The 18,855-nt window shown below is 41.7% G+C and overlaps 2 protein-coding genes across 16 annotated transcripts in view; one reads left to right on the top strand and one right to left on the bottom strand.

Annotated features, from left to right (window-relative positions):
• SRPK2 (SRSF protein kinase 2) overlaps positions 1-18,855 on the top strand; it is a 299,124-nt gene that overhangs the window by 66,881 nt on the left and 213,388 nt on the right. The window lies entirely within an intron of this gene.
• LOC110742884 (40S ribosomal protein S27-like) lies at positions 10,445-11,679 on the bottom strand. Its single transcript, XM_021936147.2, has one exon. It carries the CDS (start codon positions 10,847-10,849, stop codon positions 10,499-10,501), a length of 351 nt encoding a protein of 116 aa, XP_021791839.2. The 5' UTR covers positions 10,850-11,679; the 3' UTR covers positions 10,445-10,498.

Below are 18,855 nucleotides of genomic sequence, written 5' to 3' on the forward strand. Positions count from 1 at the left end.
CTCCCAAGTAGCGGGGATTACAGGCATGATGCACCACCACACCCAGCTAATTTAAAAAAAAATATTTTTGGTAGAGATGGGGTTTCACCGTGATGGTCAGGCTGTTGTCAAACTTCTGACCTCAAGTGAACCACCCACCTTGGCCTCCCAAAGTGCTGGGATTATAGGCGTAAGCCATCACGCCCGGCCTTCTTTTTTTTTTTTTTCTTTTAAGACACAGGGTCTTGCTTTGTCACTTGGGTTGGAGTGCAATGACAGAATCACAGCTCACTGTAGTGTCAAATTCCTGGATTCAGGGGACCCTCCTTTTCTCAGCCTCTTGAGTAGCTGGAACCATAGGCATGCCCAGCCATGCTGGCTAATTTTTTTTTTTTTTTTTTAAATAGAGACGCGTCTCACTGTATTGCCTAGGTTGGTTGCAAACTTCTGGCCTCAAGCAGTCTTCCTCCCTTGGCCTCAGAAAGCACCTAGATTACAGGCAGGAGCCACTGCATGTGGGGCTGTTGCCACCACTTTTTAATCTTAGTGTTGCTGGCGTGGATGCAGTTTTAGAATCCTTCTTACTGTAAAGTATGAATGCCCTTTTAATCTAAAAAATTATCGAATTCGTTAATTCTAGTAGTTTCAAATTAATTTCCTTGGGTTTTCTAGGAAGAGTCCTGTCAGTATTAAGGCGAATGTTTATTTCCCCTGTTGTTAATGTTTGCCACTCCTGCTCCCCTTTTCTTCCAACCATTATAAAGATTTCTAGCTATGGAATGAATAGAAATATGGAGACAGGAGTCAATTCTCATTTTGTTACTGGTTTTATTTTGTTTTTATTTTTATATTTATTTTATTTTATTTATTTTTTTGAGACAGAGTCTCGCTCTGTTGCCCAGGCTGGAGTGCAGTGACGCTATCTCAGCTCACTGCAAGCTCTGCCTCCTGGGTTCACTCACACCATTCTCCTTCCTCAGCCTCCCAAGTAGCTAGGACTACAGGCGCCCGTCACCACGCCTGGCTAATTTTTTTTGTATTTTTAGTAGAAGACGGGGTTTCACTGTATTAGCCAGGATGGTCTCAATCTCCTGACCTCGTGTTCCGCTTGCCTTGGCCTCCCAGAGTGCTGGGATTACAGGCATGAGCCACCACACCAGGCTATTTTATTTTTATTTCTAATATTTTTGAGACGGAGTCTTGCTCTGCTGCCCAGGTTGGAGTGCTGGGACGTAATCTTGGTTCACTGCAACCTCTGCCTCCTGTGTTCAGGTGATTCTCCTGCTTCAGTCTCCCGAGTAGCTGGGACTACAGGTGTGTGCCACCACGCCTGGCTAATTTTTGTATTTGTTTAGTAGAGACGGGGTTTCACATTATTGGCCGGGCTGGTCTCGAACTCCTAGCCTCAAATGATTTGCCCGCCTCGGCCTCCTAAAGTCCTGGGATTACAGGCGTGGGCCACCATGCCCGGCCCTTTTCTAATAGAGTTCTTAAGCCACAGAGATGAGCCCTTTCTTCTATTTTTCTACAGGAGAAAATGGGGAAAAATGCTGAATTGGGTGTCACTTCATTTTCTGTACCCTTTACCATCTTCTGCTGCTCTTTTGTTCTGTTTCCTAGCATTCTTTTTTTTTTTTGAGACGGAATCTGGCTCTGTCGCCCAGGCTGGAGTGCAGTGGCCGGATCTCAGCTCACTGCAAGCTCCGCCTCCCGGGTTTACGCCATTCTCCTGCCTCAGCCTCCCGAGTAGCTGGGACTACAGGCGCCGCCACCACGCCCGGCTAGTTTTATGTATTTTTTAGTAGAGACGGGGTTTCACCGTGTTAGCCAGGCTGGTCTCGATCTCCTGACCTCGTGATCCGCCCATCTCGGCCTCCCAAAGTGCTGGGATTACAGGCTTGAGCCACCGCGCCCGGCCCTTTTTTTTTTTTTTTTAAGACGGAGTCTTGCTCTGTCGCCCAAGCTGGAGTGCAGTGGTGCAATCTCGGCTCACTGCAGCCTCCACCTCCCAGGTTCAAGCAATTTTCCCCACCTCAGTCTCCTGAGTAGCTGAGATTCCATGTGTCCACCACCATGCCGGGCTAATTTTTGTATTTGTTTCCCAGCATTCTTAGTTTTCCCTGCTCTTTCTGTTTCAGAATCTTATCTAGTTCTGTCTCAGTCCTTGATGTCTTCATCTTCTTGTAATACCTACTGTTCTCTTTCCCTTAAAACTACCTTATCCATCCACATTAGTACATGAGAGTTTGTTATCTTCTTTCATTTTTCAGATCTATTTGTATTTCAGAAAAGGGCTTTCTTTTAAGGTGAGGGAATAAATTAGATGACTAATAGGCAGTGTGACATGGTGAAATATATAAAGATTCAGGCAATGTGGGAGAAGAAAATTTGGGGGAGGTGGTTAAAACTGGTCCTATAGATCAGTAATATGTAAACTCTTTTCTCACATCTGAGACTGGAACTCGCAGTTCCTATTCTATGTACTTAATTAAAAATATTTAGTTTTATTTTTTTATTTTTATTTTTTTTTTGAGACGGAGTCTTGCTCTGTAGCCCAGGCTGGAGTGCAGTGGCATGATCTCGGCTCACTGCAAGCTCTGCCTCCCGGGTTCACTCCATTCTCCTGCCTCAGCCTCCCGAGTAGCTGGAACTACAGGCGCCCGCCACTGCGCCTGGCTAATTTTTTGTATTTTCAGTAGAGACGGGGTTTCACTGGGTTAGCCAGGATGGTCTCAATCTCCTGACCTCGTGATCCACCCGCCTCGGTCTCCCAAAGTGCTGGGATTACAGGCGTGAGCCACCGCTCCCGGCCTATTTTTATTTTTTAGGAGATGGGGTTTTGCTGTGTTGCGCAGGCTGGCCTTGAACTCCTGGCCTCAGTGATCCTCCCACATCAGCCTCCTGAGTGTCTGAGATTACAGGTACATGTCACTGCACCTGGCAAAGTTTCTATTAAATTTTTTTTTTTTTTTTTTGAGACAGAGCCTTGCTCTGTCACCGAGGCTGGAGTACAGTGGTGTGATCTCAGCTCACTGCAACCTCCACCTCCTGGGTTCAAGTGATTCTCCTGCCTCAGCCTCCTGAGTAGCTGGGATTACAGGCGCCTGCCACCACACGTGGCTGATTTTTTGTATTTTTAGTAGAGACAGGGTTTCACCATGATCGCCAGGCTGGTCTCAAACTCTTGACTTCAGGTGATCCACCCACCTTGGCTTCCCAAAGTGCTGGGATTACAGGTGTGAGCCACCACCCCTGGACTTTAAAAAGTGCTTTAAAAAATACATTGGGCTGCATATTGATTTACCACTCCTTGCACTCTGTAATCTATCCTCCAGCCCTGATCCATTTTGGATGTAGTTGGGGATTTTGATTGGAATGAGCCCAGTGATAGAGTCATTTGTATGTCTCCCCTGGAAGTCTGATAATCTGTATCTCTGCTATCTTCTAGAAGAATAGGCTGGGCACTGTGGCTCACGCCTGTAATCCCAGCACTTTGGGAGGCCAAGGCGGGCCGATCACTTGAGGTCAGGAGTTTGAGACCAGCGTGGAAAACGTGTTGAAACCCTGTCTTTACTAAAAATACAAAAATTAGCCGGCTATGATGGTCGGTGCCTGTAGTCCCAGCTACTCGGGAGGCTGAGGCAGGAGAATGGCATGAACCTGGGAGGCGGAGCTTGCAGTGAGCCGGGATCAGCCACTACACTCCAGTCTGGGTGACAGAGTGAGACTCTGTCTCAAAAAAAAAAAAAATTCCTATAAATTTTAGAGTTGTTTAGATCAGCTAATCTGTGTTAAGTATCTTGTCTTCTTTCATTCATTCAGCCAGTGTTGGGCACCTACTATAAATGGGCATTGCTAGGCCCTGGGGATGTAGTAATAAACCAGGACATGTGGGCCTCACCCTTCAGCATCTTGTTATTTTGTTATCTGGCTGTGGAGTCAGATGTGTAGCAATTAATACATCTCAAAATGCGGTGTGAAGTGGTGGGAGAAGTATCAGATGCTAGGGGGGGAAGCTTCATCTGGACTTGGCAGGGAGGAGAGCGTCAGGATGCTGGCGAGGGGTACAAAACCAAGAGATTGGCAGTGGTTAGCAAACTTGTTCTGTAAAGGACCAGATACATAATTTAGACTTTTCAGGCCATGTGACCTCTATTGCAACTGCTTAACTCTGCCATTGTAGTGTGGAAGCAGCCATGGACCATAGATAAACAAATGAGCATGGTTGTGTTCTAATCAAACTTCAGTTATGGACACAGAAGTTTGAATTAACTAAGAATTTTCAGGTGTCATGAAATATTCCATTGATTTTTTTCCCCCAGCCATTAAAACAAAAATGTAAAGGCCGTTTTTAGCTCATGTGTCCTAACAAATACAGCTGGCATGCTGTAGCTTGCTGCCTCATGGAATATGCTGCTAAACTGCTCATTATTGGGGGTCTTTTGCTTATATCTTGAACTTTTTTTTTGGTATGGAGTTTTGCTCTTGTCGCCCAGGTTGGTTGGAGTGCAGTGGCATGATCTCAGCTCATTGCAACCTCCGCCTCCTGGGTTCAAGTAATTTTTCTGCCTCAGCCTCCTGAGTACCTGGGATTACAGGCGCCCACCACCACACCCGGGTAATTTTTTGTATTTTTAGTAGAGACCAGGTTTCACTATGTTGGTCAGGCTGGTCTTGAACTCCTGACCTCAGGTGATCCACCCGTCTCCACCTCCCAAAGTGCTGGGATTACAGGCATGAGCCACTGTGCCCAGCCACCTTGAATTCTTTACAAAAACATTTGCCATGTGGTAGACCTGTAGTCAGAGCATGAATTATGCTTTTAGCAGGAGAGAAATTTGTAGATAGGGTTGAAAATCATAGTGTTTCCGTACCTCTAGCTGTTCTTTTGAAACATTCCTGTAATTCTGGGCATTGAAAGGATGTTAGGACTTACGAGGGTGATTAATAAGTGGCATACATGCGGAGGGACTTGAATGGCATAATTGATAGTACTTACAAGGCCAGTCATGATCTTGCCAATTACTCGCTGTTTAATGTTGGGCAAATCAGTGCACTTCTCTGAGCCTTGTCTATCCATGAAAAAAGAGAAAGTAAACTTATTATAGTTATTTCTCAGGATTACTGTAAGTAATGGAGAAGATAATGTACTTCAAAGCAGTATGAAAAAGTTCTTTGTACTATGCCTTTCTGCAGCTTTGTTTCAAATTTTAAAAAGTCACTCTGACCACCGTATGGGGAATGGATTATAGAGTGGCAAGAGTGAAAGCTAGGAGACTAGAGAGCATGCTGTTGGAATAGTCTAGTTGGTGGGTTGTAATGTGGCTTGACCAGGTGGTCTTAGTATGAGGAGATGAGGTAGTCAGATTAAGGACTTATTTTGAATGTAGAACTGATTGGATTTAATGATAGGGTATGAATTAAGAGGAAAGTCAAGGATGACTTTTTAAAAATGATTTTTTCTTTAATTTTTTAAAAAAATTATTTTATTTATTTTTATTTTTGTTTTTTGCTTGTTAACAAACTCTTGTGTCAAGGGCTGACTTTCAGTAGATTGCACCGAGGCAGCTGCTCTGCTACCTATGAAACCTTGACCCAGAAGCAGGTCATCTGTGAAAGGTTTAGTGCCAGGTTTCCCCATGAATGTGTGTTGTGTGACAGGAGAGGGGGTGGCCACCTTTACTGCCACACTTTGTTTCCCAGGAAGAGGGGCTTTCCGCACCAGACCTGTGTCCCCATGCGTGGTAGGGCAGAGTGTCCCGCCGGCAGCAGGGGACCAGTAGCCGAGGCTATCCAAGGCCCTGTGGCATTGCCCTGTTTTTCCGCCTGGATGGGATTCTGACTTAGAGGCCTTCAGTCATAGTCCCACAGATGGTAGCTTCGCCCTGTTGGCTTCTCAGCCAAGCACATACACCAAGACTTTTTTTGTTATTGTTTTTAAGAGACAGGGTCTTCTCTTGTTCAGGCTGGAGTACAGTGGTGCGATCTAGGCTCACTGCACCCTTGACCTCTTAGGCTCAGGTGATCCCCCTGCATCAGTATCCCAGGTAGCTGCGACTGCAGGTATGTGCTACTGTGCCTGACTAACTTTTTAACTTTTTGTAGAGATGAGTTCTCGCTATGTTGCCCAGGTTCGTCTTGAACTCCTGGGCTCAAGCGATCCTCCTGCTTCAGCCTCCTAAAGTGCTCAGATTACAGGTGTGAGCCACTGTATCCAGTTGATCTTTTTAAAAATTTTTTTGCCTTGAGAAACTAGGGGAAAATTATGCCATTAAATAATGGACATCATTTTAAAAAAATAGAGTTTGTCAGAAGACTTGGTTTCTAGTCTTAGTTCCTCTTTAGGATGGCATACGAACTTGTCTTGACATTTCTCTCTTGGTTGCTTCATGTGGACTGCATGGCATTTACAGAGGGATCAACAGAGTTCCTTAGCCATACACACTAGTTCTTGATTTCACAAAGGCATGTAATAATCTCTTGTGACACCTTGTTAAAGAGCTGGAGAAATGTGTTTTATATAATTGTAAGCCTAGCTATTTTAACACCCATTCTCCAAAAGCATAGTCACTAGTTTCAAAGATGCTCTTTAGTGGTGAGGTAAAATGCTTTCTTTGATTCTGTTTTGTTAATTGTTTTCTTTATTGACTTGTGTGACGACTTAGATCACTTGATTATTAGGTTAGTATGTGTAAGGGTGTTGACTGCTGCCTTTTGGGGGGAGAATACAGTTGGGATTTATAAAAGCTTGCTTGAATGAAACTGCCTCTTAAGTGATTGTTAATGAAGAATGGCTCCAGTTGACTTCCTAATGTACCTTCTGCAATTAACATGGTGGATTTTACAATAGGAAAGATAGGACTATTGAGTATTAATGGTAACAGATTTTTTTAATTTTCATTTTATTTTTTTGAGACAGTCTTGCCCTGCTACCCAGGCTGGAGTGCAGTGGTGTGATCTCGGCTCACTGCAACCTCTGCCTCCCGGGCTCAAGCAGTTCTCCTGCCTCAGCTTCCCAAGAAGCTGGGATTACAGGTGTGTACCACCACATCTGGCTAATTTTTGTATTTTTAGTAAAGACGGGTTTTCGCCACGTTGGCCAGCCTGGTCTGAAACTCCTGACCTCAGGTGATCTGCCCACCTTGGCCTCCCAAAGTGCTGGGATGGTAGCAGATATTGACAGTGCCAGGCATAGTGCCTCATGGACACAGTCACTAAAACGGTAACATTCCTTAGCATTCTATGGGCCTACCAACTTTGCTTATTTGTATTGTACATTCATTAGCTAGATTTTCTGTTAAGAATAGTCTGGCCAGGCCGGGCGTGGTGGCTCACGCCTGTAATCCCAGCACTTAGGGAGGCGGAGAATTGCTTGAACCTGGGAGGCGGAGGTTGCAGTGAGCTGAGATTGCACCACTGCGCTCCAGCCTGGGCAACAGGGCGAGACTCCATCTCAGAAAAAGAAAAGAAAAGGAAAGAAAGGAAAGAAAGATAATAGTTGGCTGGGCACGGTGGCTCACACCTGTAATCCCAGCACTTTGGGAGGCCGAGGTGGACAGATCACGAGGTCTGGAGTTCGAGACCAGCCTGGCCACGATAGTGAAATCCCGTCTCTACTAAAAATACCAAAAAAAAAAAAAAAAAAAAAAAAAAAAAAAAAAAAAAAAATTAGCTAGGTATGGTGGTGGGGACCTGTAATCCCAGCTACTTGGGAGGCTGAGGCAGGAGAATTGCTTGAACCCTGGAGGTGGAGGTTGCAGTGAGCCGAGATAGCGCCATTGCCGACAGTGCGAGACTCCACCGCCCCCCCCGCCCCCCACGAATAGTCTGACCAAAGTGTTTTTAAGGAGAGTTTGAATCCTTCCAAAAATTGATTTTTCCTGAGCATACTTGAGTTGGTCTTTCATATCTGGAAGAATGCCTCTTTAGCTGAAGTTTTTCACCCAGTCAGCTTGGGTCCACTACAGGAAAGATGTGAGTGTCATGTCCTCAAATTATTTCTATAGTGTTGAATATGTAGTACCTTATCTTTTTGGAAATTAATGTATTATTTCCACTATGTTCTTCTTAAAATATTCACTCTAAAAGGCAAGAAACACTATTCCTTTATGTTCTGTGTTAGCATGTAGCATCTGGTATACTTTGGTGCTGAGTAAAGTATGTAGCAAGTAGCTGAGAAGAAAGACGTTTTTGTTTTCAACATTCTTAACAGTGCAAGTATTATAATTTTATTTGCATTAAGAGTCAGCCCTTGCAAAAGTAATAGACTGCCTACAGTGTCTCAAACACGGAATATGGGTAGGTGTTTTTAGAAAGATTCTGTGTGGTTCTCCTTTGTAGCTGGAAGTTTGAAATTTAGGAGGAAGTCATATGTTGCTTGCTATTTTCTAACATTGGTGAAGGTAATGCAGACATGAATATTTGCCACTGCTTGGGTTTGCAGAAGGCTTTACTTTCATTTGTTTTTGAATTTTGTTAAGGAAGTTTTAGTGTATACTTTTCTGTAGCATTTTTTTCTCTAGCATAAAATTTCAATATTTATGTAAATGTATGTTCTTACTGTTTCTTTTTGTAGGACTTTTTTTTTGGATGGAGTCTCACTCTGTTGCCCAGGCTGGAGTGCGGTGGTGCCATCTTGGCTCATTGCAGCCTCCACCTCCTAAGTTCATGTGCCTCAGCCACCCAAGTAGCTGGGACTACAGCAGCGTGCCACCATGCCCAGCTGACTTTTGTATTTTTAGTAGAGACAGGATTTCACCATGTTGGCCAGGCTCGTCTCCAACTCCTGGCCTCAAGTGGTCCACTCACCTCGGCCTCCCAGAGTACTGGGATTACAAGCATGAGCCACCGTGTCTGGCCGGACATTTTTGATCCTGTGTTTTGTCTCCAACTGCACCCAGGCTGTGAGCCAGGGAGGCTTTAGAGTTTTAGTGGGGACCTTGGAGCTGTGGAGAGCGTTCCTTGGCTGAAGTGGAGATGTATAGACTAGCTAATAAGACATCTGTGCAAACTTTTTCTTTTTGTCATTGAGGTTATATTTACATAAGATGAAATTCACCATTTTACAAGTGAACATTTCAGTGGCATTTAATACATTTGTAATGCTGTGCAGCCACCACTTCTGTCTAGTTCCAAGATGTTTTGTCACCCTAGTAGGAAACTCGACCCATTAAGCAGCTGCTCCCCATTTCCCCCTGCCCCAACCCCTGTGAGCCAATATGGATTTTTGTCTCTGTTGATTTACTTCTTCTAGGTATTTCATGTAAATGCAGTTATATAAAACATGACCTTTTGTGTCTGGCTTCTTTCACTTTGCATGATGTTTCTGAGGTTCATCCATATTGCAGCATGGATCAACATTCAAGACTCCCTCTGTTGCCCAGGCTGAAGTGCCGTGTCACGATCTCGTCGCACTGCAGCCTCCGCCTCTGCCTGCTGGGTTCAAACGATTCTCCCGCTTCAGCCTCCTGAGTAGCTAGGACCCCAGGCACAAGCTCCTATGCTCGGCTAGTTTGTGGGTTTTTAGTAGAGATGGGATTTCACAACATGTTGGCCAGGCTGGTCTCCAACTCCTGACCTCAAGTGATCTGCCCGCCTTGGTCTCCCGGAGTCCTGGGATTACAGCCTTGAGCCACTGTGCCTGGCCCAACATTCCACTCCTTTTTATGGCTACATAATATTTCATTGTATCTATACACCAGGATTTGTTTATCCATTCATCTATTGGTAGACATTTGGGTTGTTTTCACTTTTTGGCTATTGTGGATAATGCTGCTGTGATCATGGTTGTACATATAATTTGAAGTACTAGTTTTCACTTCTTTTGGTGTCTTCCTATGAATGGAATTGCTGGGTTGTATGGTAATTCTGTGTTTAACTTTTTGAGAAATCTCCAGTTTTCCACAGCAAAGATACCATTTTATATTCCCACCAGCAGTGTACAAGGATTTCAGTTTCTCCACATCTTTTCCAGTACTTGTTGTTGTTGTTTTTAACTTTTTATCATTAGCCATCCTTGTGGGTGTGAAGTTGTGCCTCATTTTTATTTGCATTCTCCTTATGAATAATGGTGTTGAGCATCTTTTCATATTCTTGTTGACCATTTGTATATTTTATTTGACAGATTCTATTAAAGTCTTTCACTCATTTTAAAATCAATTAGCTTATTTTTGTTGTTGTGTGTTATATATTCCAGGTACTAGACCCCTATCAGATTTGTTAACATTTTCTTCCATTCTGCAGGTTGTCTTTTCGTTTTCCTGATAATGTCATTTGATACAGAAAAGTTTTTAATTTTGATGAAGTTCAGTGTACAGTTTTTTCTTTTGTTGCACATGCTTTTTTGGTGTTACATCTAAGAATCTGTTGTCATACCCAAGGTCATGAAGATTTACCTGTATGTTATCTTCTAAGAGTTTTATGATTTCAGCTCTTACATGTAGGTTATTTGTCTATTTTTTTTTAAATCCAAAATGTGTTTATTGAGATGGTTTCCCACTCATCTTGATTCAGAGTGCCTTTAGTGCTGCTTCCTCCTAAAGGAACATCCTTCTGTAAGCCTTGCTTTTCCTCCTGTAGGCTGGCAGAGGACAGTGGAGCCGCCAACACACAAAACTACCGTTTGCGCATGACTAAAGACTGTGGTGACTTTATAGCATCCTGGGCATTTCACATCCATGAATAGGAATTGGGGCTCTGCACCAGGCGTTTCTTCTTGTGTTTCCTCTTCTCCTCTTCTGGGGAGGGATGAAGGAGATCCTTTACGAGAGGCACGTTCTTGTGTGGGTAGGTCGTCACTGCCGGAAAGGCTATTTGTTGATTTTAAGTTTATTTTTGTATAAGGTATGAGGAGGGAGGAGTCCAACCTCATTTTTTTGCATGTGGTTACCCAGTTGTCTTAGCACCATTTGTTGAAGAGGCTGTAATTTCCCCATTGAGTGGTCTTCGTGTGCAGACTGTTATTGCTGTGCATGTGTATATCTGTTTATCTGGAATTCACTTTTAAGAACTGTGTAAGGGCCAGGTGTAGTGACTCACATCTGTAATCCCAGCGCTTTGGGAGGCTGAGGTGGGAAGGTCACTTGGGGTCAGGAGTTCGAGATGAGCCTGTACAACATAGCAAGACCTTGTCTCTTCAAAAAAAATTTAAAAACTAGCCAAGTGTGGCAGTACCTGCCTGTAGTCCCACCTACTTGGGAGGCTGAGGCAGAGGGATTGCATGGGCCTGAAAGTTCAAGGCAACAGTGAGCTATGGTCACACCGCTGTTCCAGCCTGGGCAGCAGAGCAAGACTTTGTCTCATTAACCCATTTATGCCTAGTGTTCCATTATTGGAACACTAAGCTTGTAGGAGTTATTTATATCCTGCTCCAGGTGGTTGCCAAGGTCTGACTTTTCACAAAAAAATTTTTGCAACCTTCGACATAAATGGGTTAAAAAAAGGAAAAGCTGTATGTGAAGGTATTTGCCACATTTTGGTTTTTGATGGTAGATAGGGTTTTGTCACTTGAATGCAAAATTAGCTTTATAACTATAACTTTTAAACTAAATGGCTAAATTATTACTGATTTTATTTTATTTTTTTTTGGGTCATCTTACAAGATGCATTTAGTTTGCCTCTTGATTTTGAGTACTGTGGAAATGAGCTTACTGGTTGCTGTTTCTGGAAATGTGTACTTTAACTTATTATCAAGGTAATTATTGATGTGTTTTTAAACTGAAAAACACGAAGAAATTTTATGGATGAGTTTTCTCTATGTGTTGTTTTACATAAATTATGTCCATTTTGAAGATGTAGTTCCTCTTCTCCTCTTCCAAATGATTAAGCTGGTAAAATTTTTGTGTTAGAGGAATTAAGGTGAGAGGTGCTGAGCAAAATATGAATATTCCAAGGTTTGTTCTTGTACCTTGTTAGGGATATGTGTGGGTGTTTGCGTGATTGTGGGAGAAACAGAATGTGTGTATGTGTCACTCACTTTTTAAAAGTATAGATGTTGCTTTGTTATTTGCCTTAAATATATAGCAAAATCAACCTATAGACAATGCAACTGAAGAGAAAATGTAACTATGTGAAGATTTAATGAAGTATGTTGGTAGAAAGACCATTTTATTATTTGGAATGTTAAGAGAAAAACTTCAGCTGAATTAAACTTAAAGGAGTCTAATAGAGCGGTGAACAATTCGCGAATCGGGCAGCCCCAAGAATCATGGGAGATTCAGACACTGCAGTGCAGCCATGTGGTGGAAGAATATTTATAGACCAAAAAAAAAAAAAGGGAAGTGATGTCCAGAACTCGGAAGTGAGGTACATAAACAGCCAGGTTGGTTACAGGTCAGCATTTGCCTTAGCCGAACACAGTTTGAACACTCAGCAGTGTATGAATGGTTAAAGTGTGGCTGCTGGGATTTGCCAGGACTCAGCTATGTTTACAGGCACATACCCCTAGTTAGGTTTTTCAATCTTGTCTACCTGTTAGCTTATGATTCCTCCAGAAGGACTTAAATATTGAAGTACGGAGTCCTTCTCAGGCCATATTTAGTTTCCTTTAACCGGAAAAATAACTAGAAAAAAAATTTTTAAAGGGACTTATATTCTCCCCCCATCCCTCCCACCAAGTGCGTTAAATTTAGGAGTGGATGTTGAAAATAAAAACTAAAAATTGTTAATCACTAATATGTTTCTTAACTAATCTTTCAAGAATGTAGAAGGAACAAAGAGGATGGTAATTTTTAAAATTCACAAATTTAAAAATTTAAAAATTCACAAAACCATAAATGGAGGGCTGTATACTTAAACCCTTCTATTCTTAGAAACGAACATATAGTAGTAGATTATTCCACTTTGATTATAACTCAGACCATATTGAAAAGGACGTTTGCAGTGATGAAAAATTGTGATTCCTTGATTAGCATGTGTAGAATTTAAAAATAGTGTGTTACATTTTCACAGAAATTAGATATGTACAGGATGATACTGTGAACATATGTTTTTCTTAGCTGTGATTTCCAAATTAATTTTGAAATATCGAGTGAATTAAGCAGTTTAAAAGATGCAGTAGGTTTAATTTTCACCCTTTTGGATTTGTTTTTATTTTAGCTGAGATGTGACTCTTGTTTTACTTGAAAATATTGCTTGGGTTTTGTTTTAAAACATGAATTTTACTCATTCATGTAAATTATGTTTTATAGTTTGGCTTGTCATTTGATTTGTGACAATGTATTCTTTGGAATACAGTGGTTAAAAACTGGACATGTACAATACTGATACCTCACTGCTGTCTAGTACCAGGATTTCATACCAGTGTCTAGTGGAATAGACCAAAGGACAGAGTCCTTGGACTCAGAACTCGCATGAATTCTGCAGTGTGCAAGAGTTTTCTGGAGAATTGGTACCTTACTCATATTTTCAAAAGGGATGATGAGAAGTGTGTTTCAAAAAAGGTTAATTAAGCTAGAATATTGACAGTTGGAGATTAAACAAAAAGTAGGGGTAATGAGGTTATTTGCTCTTAAGTATATGACAGAAAGAACATAAAATGAATACTGAGTGACATTTCTGTTTATCCAAATAGCCTGTATTAAGGAATTTAGTAACGGTATAAACACTGATTCTTAAACATTTTGCTCTTAGGACAGACTCTAGAAAGTTATTTAGGAGCCCAAAGAGCCTTGTAATGCAGTTTATATCAATTGGTACTTGCTTTGCCAGAAATTAAAAACGTGTAGCTGTCAGTACACTTAAAATAATAAATTTATTGTATGTTAACAAGTAGCATAATTTTAGGCTGGGTGTGGTGGCTCACGCCTGTCATCCCAGCACTTTGGGAGGCTGAGGTGGGTGGATCACCTTAGGTTAGGAGTTCGAGACCAGCATGGCCAACATGGTGAAACCCTGCCTCTATTAAAAATACAAAAATTAGCTGGGCAGGTGGCATGCGCCTGTAATCCCAGCTCCTTTGGAGACTGAAGTAGGAGAATTGCTTATATCCAGGAGGCAGCAGTTGCAGTGAGTTGAGATCATCCACTGCACTCCAGCCTGGGTGACAGAGCGAGACTCTATATCAAAAAACAAAACAAACAAAAAACCCCCAAAAACTTAGAGCATATTTTAAAATAAAAATGTATGCTTTTGGCTTGGCATGGTGGCTCATGCCTGTAATCCCAGCACTTTATGAGGCTGAGGTGGGTGGATTGCTTGAGTTCAGGAGTTCAAGACCAGCCTGGGCAACATGGTGAAACCCCGTCTCTACTGAAAAAATACAAAAATTAGCCGGGAGTGGTGGTGCACACCTGTAGTTCCAGCTACTTGTGAGGCTGAGGTGGAAGGATCACCTGAGCCTGGGAGGTTGAGGCTGCAGTGACTGCACTCCAGCCTGGATGACAATGTGATCCTGTCTCAACAACAACAGAAAGGGATACTTTTTAAAACTAATGAGAAGAATGACATTGTTGGACATTTTTGCAATTTTTTTTAAATGTCTGGCTTAATTAAAGCCAGATTCTCATATATGCTTCTGCCTTCACTCTGTTGTGATATGTTATTTTTGTTGAAATATATGAAGAAAATATTCAAACCCAAACTGTGTTCTTGTATATTTTCTTTAAAGCAACAAGCTCATTTCATACACTTTTGAGAAAAATGTCTGTCAGGTTCCCAAATTTGAATAACCAAGGGTTGTCTGTTAATAAACTAAAAACAGCATTCTCTGGAAAAAGCAAATAAAATGATTGCACAAGTGTTTTTCCTGGAGACATGCATTTTACTTTGGTTGGTAGCAGGAATGCTTCCCATTTTAGCACATAGAGTATGAAAACACTGTCAACTCAGCATTGAGAGTTAATGAAATTAATTTTTTCATTGTTTCATCAAGAATATCCTTATATGAACCTGGCAACTTTTTAACTGAAAGTTAAATGCAAGGACTGCTAGTACAGCTTGGGGCCACCACATTGATTTGTGCTAAGATGCCAGCAGCTTAATCCACCATTCCTTTTACTTTGTCAGTGCAAATGTTGACACAGAAAGAGGCAAATAATGTCTTGAATCATTATGGAAATAGGTGTGATCTTGGGGACTTCTGAAGGTTTGTGAACTACACTTTGAGAACTGCTGGAAGGGATGAACATTAACACTGGGAGTTGTTTCGGCTGCTCTTCCTCCCCTCAGGGAAAAAAAGAATCAAATGAGAGCCTGATTTTCAGGCATAAAGGAATGGGAGAGGGAACAAATGTTTATGACATTCCTATTCATTCTCATTTAAGCCTCATAACTGTCGTGTACGCTAGATATTGTTGTCCCCTTTTTGCAAATTAGATAAACAGGTCTTGAGGGTTAGAATAGCTTGCCTAAGGTCATAGAACCTAGTAAGTATGGCCAGTGGGCTGGAACTAGAGTCTCCCCTAGGCCACACTTGTCTCCACATGGATATAACTGATCCTGGAGTGAGAAGAGGCTAACTCAAAGGTTAGAATAACTTTGTCCTATCCTTGTATCTCTTGAGTCCTTGCGTTAGTTTCTTATTTTTAACCTTATTAACCTTTTCTAATTAGAACAGTAGGAATTCCTGATTAGAAAGATGGTCATGGAAACAGCAGATAAACTGTTTATCTTTGCTCTAATTTGTAAAATTAAAATAAAGTCATGGAAAAAATATTGTCAGAGTTAGAAGTCAGGAACATAGTTTATCTGGTGGGCTTCTTGGTTTTTAGAATTGTTAGTACTAGTTTGCTGTTGAAGTGCTTACTTAGGTTGGAGGGAAAGTAGTATAAGTGAGTAAATACCAGGCTTTATAAGCGGCCTTGAGAGTGTCTTGATTGAGTAGTGAATATACTACCGAAGTTAATGCTATTTCCTAGTCCTTAATGCACAGTAATTTGAGAGGTATTTTCTTCAAGTTAAAAGGCACAATTTTAAGATTTCCTAAAGGTGGCTAGGCATGGTGGCTCTCACCTGTAATTCCAGCATTTTGGGAGGCTGAGTCTCTACTAAAAATACAAAAATTAGCTGGGCGTCATGACGGGCGCCTGTAATCCCAGCTACTTGGGAGGCTGAGGCAGGAGAATCACTTGAACCCAAGAGGCGGAGGTTGCAGTGAGCCAAGATCGCGCCATTCCACTCCAGCCTGGGCAACAGAGCGAAACTCCGTCTTAAAAAAAAAAAAAAAGATTACCTAAAGATGTCTTTTTGTTTAGTGTACACCTTTTTGCTTTCTGTAAAAAGGCCGAGAGTTTCATAATACCAAACAGGGAGTAACTACAGAAAATTTTTAGTGACCAGTACCTATACTTTGAAAGAGGGTTAGGAGGAAAACCATCATAGAATCTCAGAATTAACAAAAATTTATTATGCATTATATTAGAATCATGTCAAATACAACTTATCCAGATTTTTATTGTTTGTTCACCATGAATATTTGTTCATTGAGGGTATATCTGGACTTGCCAAAGGAATGAGAATACAGGTGTGTAATATTTAGCTTGATATTATGTTATAAGTGACTTTAGGGATTAACTAGTCAAGTCATTTTAAAACAGTGGAACCTTTTCTTTACTTGAAATTATATCCAGAGTCCAGTATTTGAAGCATAAAAGGCAAGTGGTTGAAAGGTTGAAATGAGAGTTATGGGCCCAGAATTCTTGTGCTTGCCTGCAAGTTCTGTTTATCACTGTAGCGAGTCCTTGGTTAGTAGTATTAGTGTGTTAGTACTACAGTGTTAGTGTGCATTAGTGTTCACTCTGTGCCAGCTCTTGTACTAAAGCACTTTACATGTATGATTTCACAGTTTGAAAACCACTTACCTAGTTCAGCTTCTGATTTTTTTCTGTTAAGAAACAGGTCCAGAGAGCTTAAATGAATTGCCCAGGATCTGAAACTAGTTTTCAATAGAGTTCGTATTATTAAAATCCTTATAGTCAGTTTAGCTAGTGGCATGTGTGTGATGTTTTATTTTTCCAGTTGTTAGATTAATTCAGGTCTTTTGCAGTTAAATAAAAATTTACAGAAGAGTATAAAACAGAAAAAATACTTGACTTTCAGTATCTAGGACTTTGATAATATTTTGGTGTGAATCCTTCTAGGCTCCTTTGTAAGTTTTTTATTTTTTAAAAATAGAAGTGGGATCCCCTGTGGTGCGCAGGCTGGTCTTGAACTCCTGGGCTCAAGTGGTCTTCCCACCTCAGCCTCCCAGAGTGCTGGGATTCCAGGCAGGAGCCACTGCACCCAGCTCATAAATTGTTTCTTTGTTAGAAAATTGACATACCCACCATACCATTTTATTGTGAGCTTTTAAATGCTTAAGAATATATTCTAAGCATATTTCCTGTTTGCCTACATGTTCTTTGTAAGAATGATTAATGAAATTTCACTACATTTGAGCAATTTAATCAGTTTCTCACTATTGGACATTTATGTTTAGAGGTTTTTCTTTTGTTGTATGTAATGTACACCTGTGAGCATTCATTTTTTAGAACATAAACTTCTAGATTTCCAATTACTATGTCAGCAGGCATTTAAAAAATGTTTTGGGCTGGGCATGGTGGCTAACGCCTGTAATCCCAGCACTTTGGGAGGCCGAGGTGGGTGGATCGCATGAGGTCAGGAGTTTGAGACCAGCCTGGCCCAACATGGTGAAACCCCATCTCTACCAAAAATACAAAAATTGGCTGGGTGTGATGTTGCACACCTGTAGTCCCAGCTACTCAGGAGGCTGAGACAGAATTGCTTGAACCTGAGAGGCAGAGGTTACAGTGAGCTGAGATTGTGCCACTGCACTCCAGCCTGGGCAACAGAGCAAGACTCTGTCTTGAAAAAATAAAAAAATGTGTTTTGAAACATGTTGCCCAAGTAATCTCCGGGAAGGATTTGCCAGTTTATTTTTCAAGACAGGGTCTTCCTGTCATCCAGGCTGGAGTGCAGTGGTGCGATCTCAGCTCAGTGTAACCTCTGCCTCCTGGGTTCAAGTGATTTTCATGCCTCAACCTCCCAAGTAGCTTGGATTACAGGCATGTGCTACCACCCCCGGTTAATTTTTCATATTTTTAGTAGAGACAGGGTTTCGCCGTCTTGGGCTCCTGGCCTCAAATGTCGGGCCAGCCTTGCCTCCCAAAGTGTGTGAGCCACCATGCCCAACTGGTTTTGCCATTTCATATGTTCGTAATACTTGTTATTGAATTGTTGTGAGCCCTGGACAATGCAGTTAAAACAAATAGATGTCATTTTAATTTACATTTTTTGGTTATAAATGAGGTGCGACTTTGCCCTTTTATATTAATTAGTTATTTTTTTTTCTTTTGTATACTGCTAGTTCTTTTACTTGTTTTTCTATTTGAAAACAAGTTTTTTTTTTCTTATTTCTTTTCTTTTTCTTATTTTAAATAAGAAAAGGAGTTCAAGATGCACACCCACTGACATCATACCTCCCTGCCCCTCCAACAGTTCATTACCTCTGTTGCAATTTTTTTTGAGACAGAGTCTCACTCTGTCACCCAGGCTGGAGTGCGTGGTGCGATCTTCGCTGACGGCAACCTCTGCCTCCCTGGTTCAAGCGATTCTCCTGCCTCAGCTTCCCAAGTAGCTGGGATTACAGGTGCACAGCGCCATACCTGGCTAATGTTTTTGTATTTTAGTAGAGACGGGGTTTCACCGTGTTACCCAGGCTGGTCTTGAACTCCTGAGGTCAGGCAGTCAACCCGCCTTGGCCTCCCAAAGTGCTGGGATTGCAGGTGTGAGCCACCACGCCTGGCCCAATTTTTTTTTTTTTTTTTGAAATGGAGTCTCACTCTGTTGCCCAGGTGGGAGTGCATTGGTGTGATCTTGGCTCACTGCAACCTCTGCCCCCCCAGTTCAAGCGATTCTCCCACCTCAGCTGCTGGGATTACA

This window comes from Papio anubis, chromosome 4 (genome assembly GCF_008728515.1).
Source record: "Papio anubis isolate 15944 chromosome 4, Panubis1.0, whole genome shotgun sequence".
In the NCBI taxonomy this organism is placed as follows: domain Eukaryota; kingdom Metazoa; phylum Chordata; class Mammalia; order Primates; family Cercopithecidae; genus Papio; species Papio anubis.

Bases quoted from the DNA above. Each gene is read 5' to 3' on its own strand.
- LOC110742884 (XM_021936147.2), bottom strand. From the start codon at position 10,849: ATGAGGTTGGACTCCTCCCTCCTCATACCTTATACAAAAATAAACTTA.